The 21,821-nt window shown below is 37.7% G+C and overlaps 1 protein-coding gene across 1 annotated transcript in view; it reads right to left on the bottom strand.

Moving 5' to 3' along the window:
- The window catches only part of LOC306853724 (5-hydroxytryptamine receptor 4-like), a gene marked incomplete at both ends in the record, with an annotated part of 101,314 nt that overhangs the window by 65,457 nt on the left and 14,036 nt on the right, over nucleotides 1–21,821 (bottom strand). The window contains one exon of the mRNA XM_079391353.1: nucleotides 10,711–10,792. Coding sequence (XP_079247479.1) covers nucleotides 10,711–10,792 — 82 coding nt within the window. The remainder of the gene's footprint in view (nucleotides 1–10,710; nucleotides 10,793–21,821) is intronic.

The raw sequence follows: 21,821 nt of genomic DNA, 5'->3' as shown, positions 1-21,821 counted from the left end.
ACTACACTTAGTTGGGGCAAGTACCAAAACACTTGGTCGTGGGGAAGTCGTGGCCTAATGGTTAGAGAGTCTGACTTTTAATCCAAAGGTTGCGGGTTCGAGTCTTGGGCCGGCAGGGATTGTAGGTGGGGGGAGTGAATGTCCAGCGCTCTCTCCACCCTCAATACCACGACTGAGGTGCCCTTGAGCAAGGCACCGAACCCCCAACTGCTCCCCGGAGCGCTGCAGCATAAATGGCTGCCCACTGCTCTGGGTGTGTGTTCACGGTGTGTGTGTGTTCACTGCTGTGTGTGTGCACGTTAGATGGGTTAAATGCAGAGCACGATTTCTGAGTATGGGTCACCATACTTGGCCGTATGTCACGTCACTTTCACTTTCACTGTCACTTATTAAACAATATCACTATCATAATTACTGTGACAATGAATAAAGAACGCACTATTTGTATATAGTCTATTAATGCATTAACTACAGTTTATAAAATATTAGTTAGTTTGCAAATGATTTATAATGCTTTGTTACTGTATATTTTATAGTATTACTGTTGTTTTGATTTTGCTGTAACTTTTCTGTCACGTCTAGTAGACAGACTTAGATTCACTGTAACAATATATGGTTTGTTTCATAAATTGATATAATCCTAGAGTGAGATACCGTAGGTTCATTTGGTGTGCTGTCCATTATGGCAGGGCTCCAGACTACTGGAGTAAAGAAAGAAATATAAATAGACATGAATTTAATATTATAGGTGCTAAGAAATGAAGCAGGAGATGTGGAGGAAGAGGAGGGGTGGCAGAACAGAAGAATTGTCTAAGCAGTCCTTATATGTCCTTAAAATATGACTGATTAAATACACTTGTCTAGAATAAAACTTCATTTTATTTCCATATCACTGAACATAAGCCTAGAGTCCACAGAAATTGCAATTTAACAGACAAAATGGGTCTCTGTTAGTTACAAATTACATGTACTCAAACCAATTTATCAAAATGAATCCATCTTCCAGTGTTGCATACAAAAGAAAGGATGTTTTACTGGCATTCATTTGCATTAAATTACATTGCTTTTCCATTGTTTTTTAATCTGTACGTGCTAGATAAATGTGTTTGACCATTGCACTTGTATCTCACATCTTTTTCAAAATTATATTAGGAAAATGTATCATTAAACACTGGCTGAATAAATGACTTCCAATTAATTATCCACAAACAAAAGGATGCATTGTGGTAATTATATCATAAGATCTTCATTAAAATTACAAATATATACACCAATCATATTTAATTGCCCTCAGTTAAGAAGGAAAAACTGTTTTTGCTGAACAAGTACTACATCCAAAAAACTGTATATGTATGCGTCTGAGAAAAACGTGGTATGATGAATTCAATTGCGGATGTGCAGGAGAACCAGCAGACCCAAGACATAAACATAGACAGATATTCACCACTCAAGACTTTATGAGTATTGAGCACAGAAGTGATCCTCCGATGATTTTAGTTTAGGACCCGGGACAAATTGTGCATTCGATTTGAGTTTTTGTTTTCACACAGTGACATAGTCGTGTCTGCCTCTTTTCAAAGCTTTGTGTCTTTTAATAACCCTTGTAGTATGAGGCATATTAAGCTTGTTATTTTCACATTTATCCATTCATATGTTCATCACTCATGTCAATAACTTGAAATCGTCTTGCTCACTGAAATTTCATTTCCAGCGATATCGTCGACCTGATTGCAAAGACACTATTTAAACTGAACTGAGCTGGATGATGACATCACTGAATTCAATAATGAACTGCCTTCATCTGAAAATCATTTTTTTTTTTACATTATTGACACACCATTTTCCTCTTTTGATATTGTGCAGTTGCTTTGACACAATTTACATTGTAAAAAGCGCTATATAAATAAAGGTGACTTGACTTGGCTTGACTGAAACCTGCATGGATACATTTACAATACTGCAATATAAACTATAAAGCAAAATCTCTCATTGTCATTAATGTAATTTACATAGTTCATCAAATTAACTATGAACATGATCCAGTCAGAATTTGGCAAGCAGGAATTGCCACAATACTTTTTTTTTAATTTTGAAAAGTATTTTTTAAGACCTCAAAAATAATCAGCATATAGTTTTTAATATGTATGAATGCAATGCAATGGCAATGCAATGCCTGTTCTCCCAGCGCTGTGGCATGTTTAATCTGTATTGATTGAGGAAATCAGCAAAAAAGCGGAAACCTCAGAGACACCAGAATCAATGGCCGCTTGCTCACCCGGTATTATGCATGGTGTGTGTGTGTGTGTGTGTGTGTAATGACTGGTGAAACCCTTGACCCCGAGTATGCAATTGAACTGAGGCTGCAATCAGAACATGCTGGCTCAATCAAAGCACTCAGTGAGCTCACCTTAGGCCATTCGGTACACACTGTCCCTTTGGTTGGCTTTCACTGCAAAACACCACATTTCTAGACAGCATGATGGAATGCTTTATAATTACTCGTTTCAATTAATTAAAAGCTTTTGTGTCACAAGTGCATATTATATGAGTCCTTAAAGAGCCTTGATATAAAACTATCCATTTAACCAAGTTATGACAAATTACATACAGAAGAAAATTCAATGGCATTAATAATGTCAATAATTATATATATTAATAATATTGTTCCTTTTTCCACAAAAAAATGGTCAAACTTTGAAGATATATATTTCATCTCATCTAACAATTTTGAATTGAAAGAGATGTTTTGCAAAGTCCCAGAAAGCAAGTTAGTTTCTGCTTTCATAACTTTTAAAATATACGTGAAATAAACATCGGTGTTGATATTCAGAACAAATTTTTTTTTCTAAAAATTGTTTTTGGAAATTGAAATAAATCTGAAATAAAATAAAATATAAATATTCAATGAAAACTTGAATGAAAATGATACATGCTTTTTTTATGTATAAATAAGTTAAAAAGTAAAACAGAAATGAAGAAATATAGAAAAAAAAACATCTTTACTAAAAACACTAAAATTAAAATAAAATATTAAAATATAAAAATAAAAGCTAATTTAAAATATTAATAAATACTATAAGAATATATCAAATATAAAAATATATAAAAAATAAAACTAGACATAGTGCATAGTATATTATATGGTCTAAAGGTTATTGAATACTTGAATCCTGATTTTCCGAAAGCAGAAGACAGACTCCCATCTGCTGTGAGTCAGTGGAGGGACTTTGACTTAAACGGTCTATCTGTAATATGATGTCATGTAATTAGGCTAAATGATACTCGAGTCTTACATTTCCTTTTTAGTGTGAGAGTCGTGTCAAAAATTCCAGACTTGAGACAAAACTCTAAGTGAAAACATGCTTTCTCCAGGGAACAATGGCAGCAGATCAACTTAAACTGAAGTCCTCCTCAATCTACTTATTATATAACAAACTGTTTATTATATAATTGGAAGATTCATAAACACCACTATTTTAACAAACTATTACTTTCTCCGGTAAAAGAAAACATGTCTAAAATACCGAGGCAGCCAAAAAAAGGGAAGTAATTTGTTCTTGCTACAATCTCTGTGTTATTTATTACATACATTTAACACCAGAAAGTTCTTCAGCCCTGTGTATTTTTTTCTCCTGAAAAAATATTATCCAACACTGGTGAAAAAACACAGATCTCTGAAGCCCAGCACTGCGGCGTGGCCGTTTCGAGCGGTCATGTTGTCTGGCACGTCACGTATTCAGCCCTACCTGTTGTTATTCAGTTGCTAGCGATATGAAGGTTGGAAGGAAATTTGTCCTCAATTGCCGGGAAAGTGCTCAAGAGTCAAAGCGCTGACAATCTAAACTTGAACTAAGGCCCTTCATTTTCATTAATTCTCTGTGCAAACAGGCATCAGCGTGTTCTGATTCACAGCAACACTCGTGAAGGACAAATATGCTGATTAAAGGCACAAAGTGCACGGTGTGAATTTACCGAGATCAATGAACAATTGACCCTTTATTAGGAATTTACTTATTAGTTTTTACTTCTGGAACCTGACTGTTGCGCTGTAAAGCATTGTATGCGTTTGTTTTCCCAAAATATCTTCACCGGGATTTCTAAATTGCCTATAAATGTCAGGGTTTTGGCTTTGTTTCCCTATTGTTTTCATTCTTGCTGAAGGCAATGACTGAAATGTAGTTTGACCAATAGCATGCAAGCATTGTACATACAATATTCACCAATCATGACACACAAAGGCAGGATCTACAGAAAATGGTCAAAACAATGCAAATATGCATAAATTAATGGCGATAAAGTAATATATGAGGACTGTGAGAACGTTAATGGGTAAACAAAGCCATACATGGACATTTTAGACAATTTAGAAATCCCAAGCAGGATATGTCCAAGAAAAAGAGGATGTATGGTCACATATTGAGAAAACGAATGGGATTTTTACATCTGGAACCTAAATATTGCACTCTACTTCAGTCCTGCCACAGAGAATGATGGGATATATACAGTAGTTTGTCACATAATCCTGACACCTCATAAAACATATAAATGAATCATGTTTCAAGCATTTCATACAGTACACAATAAGCTAAATTGTACAGTTAATGAAACTAAGGCCCACCCCACTTGGCATTCTTCCACCCTGATTCTTTCATTGTCATGTCCCCAACTCAGAAAGCCACAGGAATTTTCCTTCACCTTGCAAACTTTGCCCAAAGCAAACTTTGGAAAACATCTTGCAATTTATTCTGTCACGCTGCCTCAATAAATCATACGCTGCTAGCCGTGGCCCTTGCTTATTCTTATTTCCTATTTGACAATTGCCTCTGTTCTCTCCAAGACCAATAAGTGAGCAGACACCCTGCAGAATCAGAGAGAGACCAGCAGTGACCATGCCGAACAAATCATCCATGGCTTCCGTAGCTCCATAGTGACTATGCATTAGATATATTCCACAGGCCAGTGAGATTCAGACCTCATTCGGCCATTGCAAATAGAATCATATGAAAGGCCACACATACAATGTACATGACCTTCAACACTGGGAGTGAGGGCAAATACTCTTGACATATAGTAAATCAGTGTAAATTCTATATAACACATGCTATAATATAATAAAGCAAAGTGTTTTAAAGCATATGAATTCAGTCCCTTCAAGGTTGTTGATTACATGATCTACATCAGGCTGGTTTCACTGGAGCTATTTGCTGAATTCCTGAAGTATTTCAGGTGAATGAGAAAATACACACGAGACCAAGATCACACTTGAGGAGCGCAAATACGAAGGCTCGCTTTCCATACATCTAAGGTGTGATATAATTTCCCAAACTCCATTTGCAGATGAACACTCCGCATCCCTGAGTGAATACAGCATCTCAATGGAATTTAATTGCTTAGATCTCATCCAATAGGCTCGCTTTGGGAAACATGTTTCCTGATGATTATAAATCATCATTTATTTTTTTATTTTTTCATCCCATTCTGTGGATTGACAGCAATTAAATGGGAAATATGTTAATAACTTGCACCTGTGAATGGGTCGGGCTACGTGTCAGTCGTGCTTTTTCTAAGGGCACATGTGACTCTTCCATCCGTGAGGACAAAAGCGTCTTTGGGGATGAATGTGAACGAGCGCGGATCTCCAAACCATGACTGGCACGAAGTCAAATGTGGATCATTTAGGCTTGTAAGCATCATATTTCTGGGTAATTTACAGGCATTTGCAGATGTCATGTCATCAACGCTGAACGTATTTAGAGGGCTGTCAGAAACCTTTACCCTTGATGAGGTGTTTGAAAACACGTCAAAGCTCCGATTTTCTCCCTATTTTGACACGTTAGATTCATTTGAAATAAGTAAATGGATGTGTGTGTGTGTGTGCAGCAGTGTATAGATTTATGTACTGCTGTAGACATACTGGGCCATTCTTCTCATCATGCTGAGTAAAAGCGTGCTCCAAACCCTCAGTGTTACCTCTGTTACATATAACATCCATTTAGAGATAAGCTGAAGGTAAGTCGTGTTAAGAAATCTGTGTTCTCTGGATCACCACACATGGTTAAAGTACAGATTCTAAATTATAAGGCCAGATTCATTATAGAAAGTGTGTCTAATTTAAATTTGACCAAAAACTGATTCATTTCACAGTTTAACCACAATAATAATCTGTGGTATATTCTGAGGCAAGCATCACTATTACTATTGCTCATATTTAACACATTTAAACCCACATTTGTGACAACAAACTAGTGAAGTGTCTAAAAGGAGTTGTTGATGTATTGATCGTGTATTGTTGGTGTATGTGTGCAGTAGCCTATAGATTTATGTACCGCAGTAGATACTATATATTGGGTTATATGACAAAAATGTCAAAGCACCAAAAAATATATATATATGCCAAACCTGTAATAAAACATATATAATTAATGTTTAAACAGTCTGTTATTAATTTATTAATAATATCTCTGCCACATATAAATCTTGCTTACAGGACATATTTACTCTGAAAGTGGTCACAGTTGTAAGCAGTAGGAAATAAAAGAGCCTAATTTTTACATATACTGTATATGTATGTATGTATATATATATATGTGTGTGTGTGTGTGTGTATGTAATGCTAATGAAAATACTGATGAAAAAACTGATAAGGAGATTACTTTATTCTATTGACTCAGTATTTAGTTTCCCACCAGATACCACTGTGACCAAGAATAAACCACATACTTGCACTTACAGTACTTCTTAAAAACATTTTCTAAATGTTTTCTAAAAACAGGCATCCAGTTTGTTTCATTGGCCGATCCAAAGAAGAAAAATAGATGTGCTCAACAATTTGGGATGAAGTGGGTTTACAATAATAATCTGAACAAACCCCTACAGATTTTACAGTACATTAAAGGATAGAGCCAAACTATATGATCAGAATATCCTCTTTTGACTTGAACCAGTAAGCAACCCCCTATTAGCGACTACCAAAAACACCCTAGAAATCACTTAGCAAAGCCCTGGAAGGCACCCAAAACACCCTCACATCGTAGGTAACACATCAGAAAAAGTAAAAACTATCATTTTAACAGAGAAGCCTACATTAATCAACATGTTGCCTGAGACTATAAAGTGTTGGAACCAACTTATCTTTTGATCAACTAAACTAAATCGTTCCTCCAAAACCAACATCAAAGACTCGCTGCTGTTTGTTTCTGACCATGTTATCATTATTTCAGCTGGAAATCTCCAGGGCGAGGTGGACTACGTGCCCGGCTGGATTTGTGGCTGCAGAGCAGATCCAGTAGATAATCCAAGAAAGCAGGGCTCCTGTTTGAGCAGCGCTGGGTTTCCCCGTCCCCTGAGGCCTCGTTCTGACCGCTCCGAGCCGCTGGAGAAGAGACGGCTCTCACCGAGGTGCCCGCTTTCTGCTCTGTCTGCCTCGGCTAACACAGAAATGTATGTAATACACCAGAGACAGTGCACTTTTAGTTATAGTGATCATATACAGTACATGTATATGCAGGGCTAGTCTTGTGTAACACAAAATTCAATTGTATTGTATGGAACGTTTCAGAAGGGGACATGAATTGTGCATGATTTCTCTCCACTGCTCATCTCATTAAGAGCGAGTCAGGTCGTCTATATCACCCCGCTCATAGCAGCAGTTCACAGGTCGCTTTAATAGTAAAGTTCACAACAGCGGGGTAATTTGCAGGTTGAGTTGCAGGGATCAAAAGGCCGTGGCATCTCTAAAATAGCATGTCTGAATAAGTTCAAGCAGAGAAAGGAAAGAAGAGCATCCTCTTGTCTGAGTCCTTCATTCTCATTTAATGTTCGCTTCAAGGCATCTCTTCCACTTTGGGCTGTGTGCTCTTTTAGAAAATAACTTCTGCTAAAACACTTTTCACTCTGCCATGACGTTATTTCTTTCTATTACAAAAACAACAGTGGACAATGTCTGCTTTGCAGAAGAATTCTGTCATTTTTCTGAAACATCGTTTTCTCCACACATCAACTTGCATGTTGTGTGGAAATGGTGGAAATGGCAGCTATGAAAATTGCATTTTAAAGATATATTTTTTATTTATTTCCTTCATACATTTCATATTTCACCTTAAGCTCGTTACTAACACTGTTGTTTCCTTAGTAACCAAGTATACTACCTTAATAACTTTTGATAAAACTTTCATGAAGGGAAACTGTTGGTTATCATGTATGCTACAAACAGTTAACTTATACAAAACCATTATTTAAAAAATGTCTGGGAGAAGGGTAAAACAACAAAAAATAAGTAGTAAGCAAATAAATAAATAAAGTTGTAAATAGATAAATGTAATTGCAAATAAATAACTAACAAACTAAATAAATAAATATCATTGTAAGTGAATAAATAAAACATCATTGCAAATAAATAAATGTAATTGCAAAAACTCTCCAAAACTGTCCAGTGTGATCTGCATATAAAATAAAATAAAATGTTTGTTTTAATAATAAAAAAAAATACACTGAAACACCCATTAACATTGATTTAACTCAATTTTCATGCACACTGGGATTTACCTCTCACGATTATGCAGACGACAGGCTCTAATGATAAAATGATGATCTTTAAATTTAATTCTGCAGTGGTATCATCATTCTTTCTAAATTTATGCCTGCTCTGATTAACGTTACCACATGATGATAGTCTCAAAACACAACATCAAAGAATTCCTCATCTAAGCATGCCAAAGACCCGGAATAACCTCTGCTGTCTTCTTCAGCATAAACTGCAGTCACTTCCAAGACACTCTGGAGAGATTATTCAAGAGGACTGCTGATCCAGACTGCCGTACACAGTGACAGGGGGATAAGGAGCACGGCCTTCCCCAGAGAGAGAGAGACATTCTGCAGATAAGCTTTTCAGTGGAGGAGGATATTGCCATGTGGTTTGTTGTGATATCGAGCACACGGTGATATCAACGATGTTTGCCGGTATGAATGAAAATGTTTGGAGAGACAATGCGTCCTCCACAATGGAGTGTTACGCTGCGGGTGCAGTGATGATCACACACTCAGACTGCGGTGTTGTGTTTCCACAACGGGAGATTTGACAGCTTTGTTAGACATGCTAGAACCCCGACTCACAGAGAGCTGGTTTGCCGCCGGAGCTGGTCTTGCATTACCCATACTTTCATTTGGTTTGTAAGGTTCCTGAATGAATCTCCCTGTCTTTTTCTCACATTTTCAAATTTCAGTAGTGGAATTTAAAACTACTTCCTTCCACCACCGATTCAAATATTAAATTGACAGTTTAACAGCTGAGCCTGTTACTAGTTTTTGAATTAGCAACAGGCTCAGCTCTTAAACTGTCAAAGGAACATTGAGCTACTTCATTGAAAGCTTATTGTATTACTGTATTAAAAGCTTATGTAGAGTATAATGAGAGAGAGATGGGCTGAATGAGTGTGATTACCTGCATCTGATACAGCATTCACTCTTTAGCTCAATCTCATATTCACAATAAAATATTAGTTTGAATGTCCATCGAGGAAAGCGATATCTTTGTCGTATTATCCTTTCATCTGTTAAGGGTGATTTCCCATGACAGTGCTGTTCAGTGCATTTGTTATCTGCATCTTACAAGGTGTTGTTGAAAGTAAAAATAACCTCCTTGTTCATAACCCTGTTTCAGTCTCTTTCAAAATAAAAGTCTTTGCTACTAACTCATAAAGGCAGTCACTTATCACCATCTGATGGCGGAACAATGCAAATTCCAGAAGAACTGACCGAGGCGAGGCTGCTCTCTGCGGGTTCATGAGTGCTGAACATCTCCAAAACCGTCAAAGCCAATTTTCAAATAGATGTTATCTTTATAAATATACAGCATATTTGAAGTTTAAATAACTACATTATTGCCTAAAAACATTCAGTGACACAAAAACTGTAGTATTTGTAAAATTATAGTGGGTTTGGTTGTTCACCATGACAGTTGCTGTGAGAAATGCCTCAAGCGGAGTGATACAAATCATGAAACTAAATATCACACGACTGAAAGAGACCTCTCAGCTATCAGATTCAAGGACCACAAGTAACTGTTTTATACAAAATTCCTCTCACATTCATTAATCATCAGTTATTACACCATTACACCTTTACACAGCACTCTGAGCGTAAACATAAACATAACAGCACCGTAACACTTCACTGACAACAACATGAAGACCACTGGATGCTGAGCGATGAGGAACACACACACTCAGTGCTATTTATAAGCATCATTACTGTGTTGCTTCGTGCTGTGAGACTCCAGTGATGTTACAGGACACTGAGGGTTTGTAAGCAGATACCGGAAGAGAGAAAGCTGATGTGTTGGCATGTGATAGGAAAACCATATTTCCTCTGTCCTGCTGAGCAAACAGGCCCGAATCCTCTGGAGACCTTCAAGTCCCCTGATACTGAAGTAGATTCCCCAGAAATCCCAGAGAGACTGCATTCCTGTTATTTCTTAAGGAACCAGTGCATTTACAGCAGTGGCATTTCAAAAAAGGAGATCACTAAGGTGAACATATGGTCTTATGTCAATATTGCACCAAGCAAGTGAATTCATACAAAGGCCTCAGATGGGGTTAAAACACTTTTCACTGATTTATGCATGAAACAGGTCTATTTATAAACCATCTTGGGCCTCGAGGTCGACTAAAACCTGCTAAAGGAAAGGACAGATGATGTTATTGGTGCTCTAACCTCTCATTGGTATATACTTCTTCCATCTCAGGCATCTGGCCGGTGGAACTCAGATTCATGTACCCGTAGATGCGGAGCGGCCCTGCAAAACGAGGAGAAACACAGGTTACGGTGATGGAGCGGTCAGGACACAGCATCTGTTTTAACTCATAAATTATCAGTTTATTTCACGCTGGCTGTTGTCATGATTTGCTGTTGTAGTTTTCTCTGTACATATGACAAAAAATAGCTGCTCAATGAAATCGGGTCAGCCTAAATTTAAAAGGAAGGAAAATACATCAGCGGATGATGTGTGTTATCTATTAACCCTGGGATCAATGTGAGAGACGTGGCAGGAAAAAAATTCACAACTGTTGTTGAATGTCAAGTGTCGCAGAGGAGGGTAAAATGACATATGAGCTCGGCAGCCTGTTTATGTGAAAACAAGAAATGTGCTAGAAAAGTAAGTCCTTTTCAGGGGCTTAAAAGAGAAGAAAATGCATTATTTAATTTAATGCATTATTCGTGACCTTTCCAGTTCTAGTACATAATGATTAAAAAAAAAAAATAATAAATAAAAATACTTTACAAAGAATGCACTCAAAAAGAATTTATATTCACTACAGAAATCTCCATGATATTCCAAGGCCTGGAAATGAAACATAAATGTTTTGTTTTTGCATGGGAACCCTGCTGATAGACTCCCAGTTGTTATTGGTTCAGCTTACATGCTTAACAAACACTGCTGATTGCATGGGTGTGGTGAACTCAGAGTTAACAAGTTAACAGTTACTTCAAGTCTGTTATGAACTCAACCCCTAGTACACCAAGCAATAAGTTCAAGGCTTACATAAAAACCTTAATGGCCATATTTAAAACCAAGTTTTACTCTGTATGGTCAAGGTAAATTAGATCACCTACTGTACTACATTATACTTTATGATGACACATAATCTCTTGAAAATGAATATAGCCTTTTTCCTGCATTCTCATGTGGCAGGAGGAACAATATAATCTCATTAAAAGTGATAGTTCAAAATGGAAAGCCTGCCATCATATATTCAACTTCATAATGTTCCAAACATGAACGTGCATAAACACAGATCAATATCTGAATGTAAAACTTTCATGTGAACAATTTTTTGTCAATTAATCACAAGTAATATAGAGTATTTTTGGTGCCCCCCCCCCCCCATTTTTTTTAACTCAACCTCATCCGTCCCCAATCACATTCTTTGAGTAGGAAAAAGCACTAAAAGAGGGTACACTGAAAAAAAAAAATGTTTCAACTTTAGTCAACTTGAAATTTTAAGATACTCAATGTTAATTTAAGGGACAGCTGGAATATTTTAGTTGACTAAACTAAAAATTTTAAGTCAGCGGGGTAACACATTATTTTAAGATGAAATAATTTTTTTTTTTTTTACAGTGATTACAGCAGTTAGCTACAGCCCCTCAAATTCGGCATTCAAGGAGTGCAGATATTTGCCCCAAACACAATGAAATATTTTACTTTTGTGAATGCTTGTTTTACTTTGGTTGAGTCTGCGTGCTGCTTGATGACACACAATATTTCATAAATAGGCTTCTTATCACGGTAAAAAGTGATAAGTTGACTTAACTTAAAAATAATTTAGGAAACCCATTGCCTTGAAATAATTAAGTAATTAATAATAATAAAAAAGTATAAGTTAAGTGAATTGTCAATTGTCAAAACTTTATTTGCATTATTATTTACTTAATAATTTTAAGGCAATGGGTTTCCAAATTTTTTTTCAAGTTAAGTCACTTTTTACAGGGTACATTGCTGCAGTACATTGAGGCTGTTTTGTTTTTAATGCATTTCAAAAGAGAAGAAGCTGCAGTACACTAAACTGCTTCTGTAAGGAAAATCAACAAACTAAATATTCAGGCCTAAATTAAGGACTGTTATATTTGAATTACATTTAAAATTAAATCCATTTGAATTACACACTTGTAACATAATCAAAGTAATAAACTTAATAGGATGCATAATTATCAGGCATGCATAAATGAAAAAGGTAACAAACAGGTAAAAATTTCCATAATAGTAATAAACTGAATGTTTTATATACACAATAACAGGTTTATATTAATTAATAATACATCCACTTTGTTTCAAAATTATAGCTTTCCATATTATATCCACATTTTAGCTATCCATATACGTGTCACGCTTCGGCTGCTACAGCGCATGAACGAGGAGACGAAGGAGATTCACAATCACAGGCTTTAATGGACACGATAGCCAGGAACATACACGTAGAGTGTGGTGTAGACAATTCAATACCGGACAGGAAACACAGGGCAGAACACACTATAAATACTGAACATAACGAGGGGAAGACTAGACACTCCTGGAACCAAATTAACAGATAATCACACTAAACGAGGACAGGAAACAGGAAGGACCAAATATGGGCACATGGGGAACAAAACACAAGACACAACAAACACAAGCCTGACATTATGATGATTTGAATAAATGCATTTTGAAAATATTATTTAAATAAAAATATTATTTAAATGAAATCAAATAGACGCAAACAGTTAATAAAATATGCTTTTTGAGTGCATAATTCTTACCTGTTTTATTAATATACTGCATGACTTATAAATATGTATTGCATTATGTGTATTAGTTTGTTTATGGTTAAAACTGTAAATTGTTCCATGGATTTAAATGGTTGGAATTTTTATACGCAATTCAGACAGGCCTACATAAATATTAAATTTAGGCCTAAATATTTTAACTTTAATGTGTGCCATTAAAAATTGTTTTGCAATGATCTATGGAGTTTACACCTAAGAAATTGCTGTTTTATGAGAAAAGTTCCAAGCAATTTTGAAATGGGTAGAATCCCGTTTACAGCCCTTGACTGTTGTATAACCTTGACAGAAATTCAGTAATATTAGATCCATAATGTGACTTGTTATCAAAGCATGCGTGATCAAAGTCACCGGAAGAGCTGTGAAGGTTAGCTATCTCATAATATTAAGAACATCTCTGTGTTTCACAGAAGACAGACATATAGGTTTGGAATGACATCAATAACAAGCTATGAATAATAATATAGCTAGTTTTCCTTTTTTTTTAACCTACCATTTGTGGATCATAACTATAAGCTCTTCATAACTATAAGACTTCACTCAAATTCCAAGGGCACTTATGAGAAGTTTGATTCATTCAGCTGGAGAGAGCTCCATGTCAAATGAATCGTCTCCTGTTTTCTTTCACATCTGAAGCAAGAGATTTGTAACTGCAATAAGTGTCTGGGTTCGGCACATGCACAGACGAATAAATCCATGCTGGCACAATAACAGCAGCTCTGCAGTTGGGAAGCATGCCCACGTGAAACACACACACATATACACAGAGAGAGAGAGAGAGAGAGAGAGAGAGAGAATGAGAGGGTCTGGTAAAGGTTTACAGAAAATGTGGCTGGACTGGTGGGATTCTCATCATCATCAGCTCTGCCTGAGAGGAGAATTCCAGCACAAGCCCACCAACATGGATGTTACACCTCCAGACAGGACACAAGTCTCCCAGTCAGTGGCCGGTTAGTCTGTGTTTTACATTCTCCCGATGGACAAACAGGCATATGAGGGGCTCTGCTGACTCATACACCCTTTGACACCCAGAATGACTCCCAATCATCAATGTCAAGTTTAAAGGACTACACACTTACCTAAGGCTGTGCGATATTTTTGTCTGAGATAGTATCGTAATTGTTGTTTTAACAATATGTGAGCTGACATTATCAAGTATGCCACTTCCTTTGCAAAAAAACAAAAACAAAAAGATGTCTTTCTTGTGAGTGATGAAGCCTGTTAGAACGCGGTTAAAATGTCTGTATAATTTAAATTATGAAAGTAAAAAATAGCCTTGTATGGGTTTTTGTTTTTATATTTATATAGCTAAGTAGTATCACACAAGCAACAGTCATTTCCCTAAATATTAGCATCTGAGCACGATCGCAAATGTGATATTAATTTTATAAAACAGTTAAACAAAGAAGGGGTTAATATTGCGTGAGTTACATTCTAGACACACTATTGTGTGTTTTTTTCTTTTTTGCTAACAAAAATAGTGCTAAACAAAGCCGGATCAGAACATTTGTTTGCCTCAGAGCAACACTGCACTGAATGAATCTGTTTTTGAACAAATCATTTGAATCAATGATTCAATGATCCATTCACAAAGCCAGTCACTAGCTTCCTTTCTAAATTAATCAACCATTTTAAAGGAATAGTTTGAATGAATGATTCAATTAATCACTCATTAAGACTGGGACTTAGTGTCATATTTATTTATCCATAACTGAGCACAAAAACACATGCAGCAAAATATAATTTAACTATCGTTAGCAAAAAAATCACAATATTGAGATATCATTTTTTGTCAATATCGCACACTACATCCACCATTACATACATAAAGAGGATATGAGTTCTGACATAATCTAATAAACATAGACAGACGTGAAGAAATGACTAAAGCACCTGAAACAGCTTGCCAAATGCCATTAGTTTAAGCACAACACATGCCAAACATATGCCAAAGTCATAAAACACAGACACGGTTTGTTGTAACTCAGAGTCCCTTTCGATTTTTATTTGCTTGCAAGTGACTTCAAAAGCCATTTAAAATGGGAGTGAATTAAATAAACCGGATGCTTATGAAATCTGAAAGCTACAAAATGTGTTTGGCCCACAAGGGGCTTTCTAATCTACTCTAGAGTACCACGTAAAAACGGAGAAGAAGAAAAAAACTCCTCTGAGTATTTACAATTCAGCTCCTTTAGAGGCAAATCTTGACATAGTCAATTCTGAAAAGCAGCACATATCACAGTTTTATTCAAATATTATGTGCTTTAACCTTCAAGTAGACATATTCACAAAGGACGTGCAGAAGATGCACAGGATGTTAAATGTGGAGGTGTCATTTATAGCGGACAAAGAATAACATTTCTTTTTTAGTTGCAGTGATCAATGTCTCTTCTGTATAGATATACAGGATCATTGTGGTGAAAGTTTTCCTCTGTCTGCCTTTATCTGTCTCAAGTTGCACTGGTGGAAGTAGTGCCGGTTTCAGACAGCATGCCACAGACTGTGGCATTGTATGCAGCAGGTTTGAATATGTGCAAATGCCAATATTCTTTTGAGAGCAATAAAGGTAAAAAAAAGGTTTGTGATGATATGAGGGATAAAAATGATGACAATGTCCATTTCTTCGTTCCTCAAACAAGGTATCTAGCACCTGCATATTTATACAACTGTCAAATTGTAGATTTGTACTGAAATGAACTGTTTAGATGGCCCCTTCTGGTCTATGTGGGCGGTTCTTGCCCAGAGTAAACTGCAGAATTCATATTTTATGATACACAAGACATGGCTGCATGATATAAAGTCAATATGAAACAGGACCTTTCACTTTTTTTCCAAGTGAAACAGGATAGTCAACAAAGAAAAAAATTACTCAGTTTTATCTATCAGGAATTGATAGGGTCATGAAGCGTAGGTGTTAGTAAGAGGGTTTCATCATATCAGTTTAAAAGGAACAGTTATTTTGGAGGCAGAGCAAATTATTAAATTTTAATAAATGATGAATTTTTATTTGGACTTGAAGGCAGTACATCCATGCATCAAAAGAATAAAAACGGTAACACTTTAGAATAGGGAACACTTATTCACTATTAACTATGACTTTTCCCTCAATAAATTCCTAATTTGCTGCTTATTAATAGTTAGTAAGGTAGTTGTTAAGTTTAGGTATTGAGTAGGGTTAGGGATGTAGAATAAGGCATTAATATGTGCTTAATTACTACTAATAAATGGCTAATATTCTAGTAATATGCATGCTAATAACCAACTAGTCAAGAGACCCTAAAATAAAGTGTTACAATAAAAACTATATAATTAAACCGCATTTCCAACGTAAGAAATGTTTTCTTTGAGCAGCAAGTCAGCATATTAGAATGATTTCTGAAGGATCATGTGACACTGAAGATTGGAGTAATGATGCTGAAAATTCAGCTTTGCATCGCAGGAATTATATAATATTTTAAAATACAATCAAATAGAAAACAGTTATTTTAAATTGTAATAATATTTAACATTATTATAGTTTTTCCTGTATCTTTGATCAAATAACTGTAGCCTTGGTGAGCAGAAGAGACTTTCAAAAACATTAAAGTATTTTACAGATCTCAAACTTTTATTATATTTTTCAAAATCAGCAGTTTTTCCAATAGTACAAGACACTAATCAGGGCGACACACATTCTTTCACATAGATCACAGCTACATGACTCCTCTCAGGTAAACTCAATCTAAATCAATCAAAATTGACGGATCTTTTGAATTTGAGGCGCTGACTCAGCCACCCGCTGAAAACTGAGAGGGCCTTTCAAACTTTCCTCCATCTCAATGAAACAGGCTTCACTGAGTCAGCCCTCTCCAGTGGGCAGATTGAATTAACGCTGGAGACCATCTCCCAGATGTGAGGAGGGTCTCCAGCACCTGAGGTCCTCCCAGTGCAGCGCTCTGCGAGTAATGGAGAGAGAAATGAGTGCGGAGAAAAGCTCTCCTTTCCAAATGAGACTCATCGTTATGCCTGAGGCTGTGTAACGCTCTGAGGAATTTCACATTTCATTTGAATGCAAATTTTGGGTTTAATGATGATCTGGGGCATCAACTTAAACCCTTGCATCTGCCGATTCTCTGGAATGTATTTTTAGGGCCATTCATTTGTCGTTGGTTTGCTCAGATTAAGGCGAGTTGTTCTATAATTTCATTTTATCCTCTTCAGGAACTCGAGCTGCGCCTGGAGACGCTTTGGGGACGCCTTCAGCATAACCGGCTCTGAATATAAGTGAAATCTGTCCAAAGGATGGGCGAGACGAGCTGTGTGTTCTTCACTGCTGGGGATGCACACAGTCCGTGTGTGGTCTGCTTGATAGCAGAGCACGCAGAATCAGCCCTTGAGGGAGTTGTCTGCCCGCTTTGTGAGCGTTTGTCACTGCGTATGCCTGCTCTCAGAGGGCTCTCTGGGTTCGGAAGCCGCACCACGGTTTCTTCCCCCGAGAGAGAGAGGGCTTATTGTGAACGAGGATCTCGCGGTTATGGTCCCGCCGCTGCTGTGGCACGGCGGCGAGTGAGATTGTGGGGATCGCACTTAGATCTGGCGGACGGGTTGGAGACGGGTTCACCCTATCTCCACCGGCATTCCCCAGAGCTAGCGCTCTCGATCGGGGCTGGAAGCCCGCGGTTCTTACCCCCCTTTGAGTGAGAGCTTGCTGTTGCAGCATGTGTTGCCGAGGCGACGCATGCATTATGTCATTCTCATTTATATTATGAATCCTTTTCATATCATACTGTGTTTACTCGTCTGGTTGTTTTTCTGCATTTAATTTTGAAGAATTAAATGATGTAAAAGATACATATATATGTGTATAGGAGCCTCTTGAGAAAAAACTGGATGGTTCTACCTGGACTATCTGGAGAGTGTTTGGCCAGGCTCAGGTGGACCTCTTCGCCACTCAGGAGACAGCGCAATGTCCCCTCTGGTACTCTCTAGTTCATCCAGCTCCACTGGGGCTGGATGCCATGGTACAGACGTGGCTGAGGCTTCGTCTGTATGCCTTCCCCCCGATTGCTCTGCTCCCTGGAGTTCTGGAGAGAGTGCGCCGGGACAGGGTCCGGCTGCTGCTAGTAGCCTCCGTTCTGGCCGGGCTGAGTGTGGTTCTCGGACCTGATTTCCCTCCTCGATGACTCTCCATGGGAGATTCCCGTCAGGACGGATCTCCTCTCACAGGCAGGAGGCACCCTTGTGCACCCCCGCCCGGAGTTATGGAGGCTGTGGGTGTGGGGCTCATAGCTTCCGGTCTCTCAACCGAGGTTGAGACCATCCTCCAATCCAGAGCTCAACGAGGAAACTGTACGCCCTGAAGTGGAGACTCTTTACTTCATGGTGCAGAGATCGCCAGCTCCACCCAGTTAACTGCACGGTTGGTACAGTGCTGGAGTTCCTTGCAGGCTCGACTCTCCGCAGGGTTAACCCACTCCACCTTGAAGGTCTTTGTGGCGGCGATTTCGGCCTACCACGCCTCTCTTGGTGGACAGTCAGTGGGTAGACACCCCCTAGTTACACGTTTCCTCCGTGGTGGAAGGGTTAGGGTTAGGCAGTCCATTCACATTGCCTACGAGTCCTCTGACCTTATAAGAGCTGCCCTGTGGAGAAAGGCGGACCAACTGCTGATTTGCTATGGTCCCCCTAAGAGAGGTCTTCCTGCTTCAAAGCAGACCCTCAGTTGGTGGATTGTCGATGCCATTCACATGCCTACGAGTCCTCTGACCTCCCCTCGCCGATGGGAGTCAAGGCTCATTCCACTAGGAGTGTGGCGACCTCCAAGGCCTTCCTCGCAGGTGTCCCAATACAGGACATCTGCAACGCTGCGGGATGGTCTACGCCCCTGACCTTTGTCAGGTTCTACGGCCTGGACATGCGGGCCACTCTAGGCTCTTCTGTCCTCTTGCCCTAGATGTGCTCCGCATGGATACACACTGGGCAGGGATTGGTAAGTCTGGCAGCGTGGATATCTCATTCCCCAAAGTGTCTCCAGACGCAGCTCGAGTTCCTGAAGAGGTTACGTATGTAACCCCAGTTCCTCGAGGGAATGAGACGCTGCATCTCGAGGCCACACTTCCGGCATCCCTGCCACGCTTACTTCATTCTAGAAGCTGACGCCGGTTACACCGCACGTGCTTTTATACCAGCTGGTCATTACGTCACCTCGCCCGTGACGTCTCGCCCATCCTTTGGACAGATTTCACTTGTATTCAGAGCCGGTTACGCTGAAGGCGTCCCCAAAGCGTCTCCAAACGCAGCGTCTCGTTCCCTCAAGGAACTGGGGTTACATACGTAACCTAAGACATTTTCACCCTTAAACTCTTAACTTTTGCTTTGTAAATTACCAACTAATTACAATTTAATTTCATAACTGGACACTTATAGAAACATTTACAAATGTTTCAGAGAAAAGTCGATTAAATAGCTTATTTATTTTTTATATCACACGCTGAATAAGAATCAATTTTTTGTTAAAACACATAGACATGTGTCTGCTCGGGAATTGTTATGTAATATCTTTTTGAAGTCGGTCAATAGTGTTGAGTGCTGTAACGGGAAATAAATGATGGGAGATAAATTTCCCACAATAGCGGGTACAACTTAAACTGCACTCAAAAAAACACTCAGCGTGCTGTCGCTCTTTAGAAGAGACATATTAAACCACTCCATGCAGCAATTACTAAGCAGTGACCGCCAGCTCTTTGAATGGTAGGAAAAGAGAAAAAAAAAATCAGATATGAGGCCACTTTAATATCTCAATTATGTCTTCTTGATGCTAGTGAGATCAAATTGAGAGCAAAAACATATTCTTATACCCATATTGGATATCTGCATTTACACTGTATACTTGGTGAAACACCCCAAGGTAGATGTACTAATCTGGGAAAGTGTCCACCTGATCTGTGCACTTACTTGCGCAAATCAGATTTATTTCCACATATGAAATAAGCTCTGAAACCAATCTGGGAATGTCAAAATCCATGTGCTTTTTCCTGCTTACATCTGTGCCACATGGGAGGAAACAAAAATAAAAATTGGGTCACTTGAAGCATATAATGTAAAAGCGGCCAATATGAAAACAAACATTTCACAACAAGACCAAATTATTAAAGCTCTAAAATTAGCTCTAAAACTTAGGCTAACAGCAAAAATCCATACAGATAGTTTTAAAATCCACATCTGATAGTTTTTCTGGGTTGCTGTAAAAGTATTGTTCCTTGTTAGAGTGTGTTCATTTCAACATCCACTAATAGATTTTTACATTTTAAAGTTAATTCTGTTAATATAAGTTAATGAACTGCGAACAGCGCTTCGTTCACATCTCTTATGTCACACTGCTGTGCTTTTGCTCGTTTCATTCAAACATTGCTATCATCTTGTGCTTCAGTAAAATGTAAAATGCAAACCGGAGGACTTCACTGTCTGTTAGTAGCTGTGTTTGTCTTGCTGCTAGAAATTGTTTTGTACACTGTAATATATGTAAGATAAAGAGATAAAATTTGAAAACGCATTTAATGTCCTCATCTTTATGTATGCTGTGAAAAGCTGTGTAATTAGTAATACGACTGTATATTACTATATTATATATGCCTTAAATAGCTATCTTGTCTGAACTTCTAGGCTCAAAGCTGTTTGTTAGTCGCAGTTTTTCTTTGTAGAAGCTTTGCGTTTAAAGACCTAATATAATATTTAATGTCAAACTTATTTAATATTAAATAATTAAAATCAATATTTCATGTCTAATTATTTATTATTTATTATAATTAATTGTTTCAGAAAATAAACCCATTCAGGGTGATGCCAGACCCCTCTGCTTCACATCGGGTTCCTGATCACCATGTCTGGGTTTATTCTGCGATAACAACCGACTGGATGTACATTATCCCTTACATTGTATATGATTATACATAAAAGAGCAATACATGTTCTGTGAGGGCTTCCATTAGCTATGACTGGAAGTATAAGATGACTCATGCACAGAAAATTTGACCTAGATGAATTGGAACACTTCATCTGGATTTTAGAAATGTATGTAAATAACTTCAAGTGTGTTAAATCCTCTACATTTCTGGGCCAAAGATGCATTTAACTGAGAGACATTCAAGTTGATGGGAAATACAAATTTATTTTCTGGTTTAAACACAACTTTGAAATATTAAGCATTAATATATGACTAAATAAATAGATTATAATAAACCAACAGAATAAGATTGAATAAAATATTTAAAACATCCTCTGACAGCATATGCTAAAACAAGGACATTATGTTCAGGGGAAATAAATACAGTGCAGTGCTACTCACCAACTATATATTAGGGATAAAAATGGCCTGTCAAAAGCAAACTGAACTTTTCAGTGAACAAGGTAATTTCTCCAGTCTGAGATTAAATACAGCTTTGACTTATTCTCCTAATAAAGTCCAGATAGGGCACACATCTTTTCTCAGACATTCAACATGTAGTCTTGGTAAATTAGCCAGT

The sequence above is a fragment of the Barbus barbus genome (assembly GCF_936440315.1).
Source record: "Barbus barbus genome assembly, chromosome: 33".
Classification (NCBI taxonomy): Eukaryota; Metazoa; Chordata; class Actinopteri; order Cypriniformes; family Cyprinidae; genus Barbus; species Barbus barbus.
Note: the sequence above shows the minus strand (reverse complement) of the source record. Positions and strands in the feature narration are given on the sequence as shown.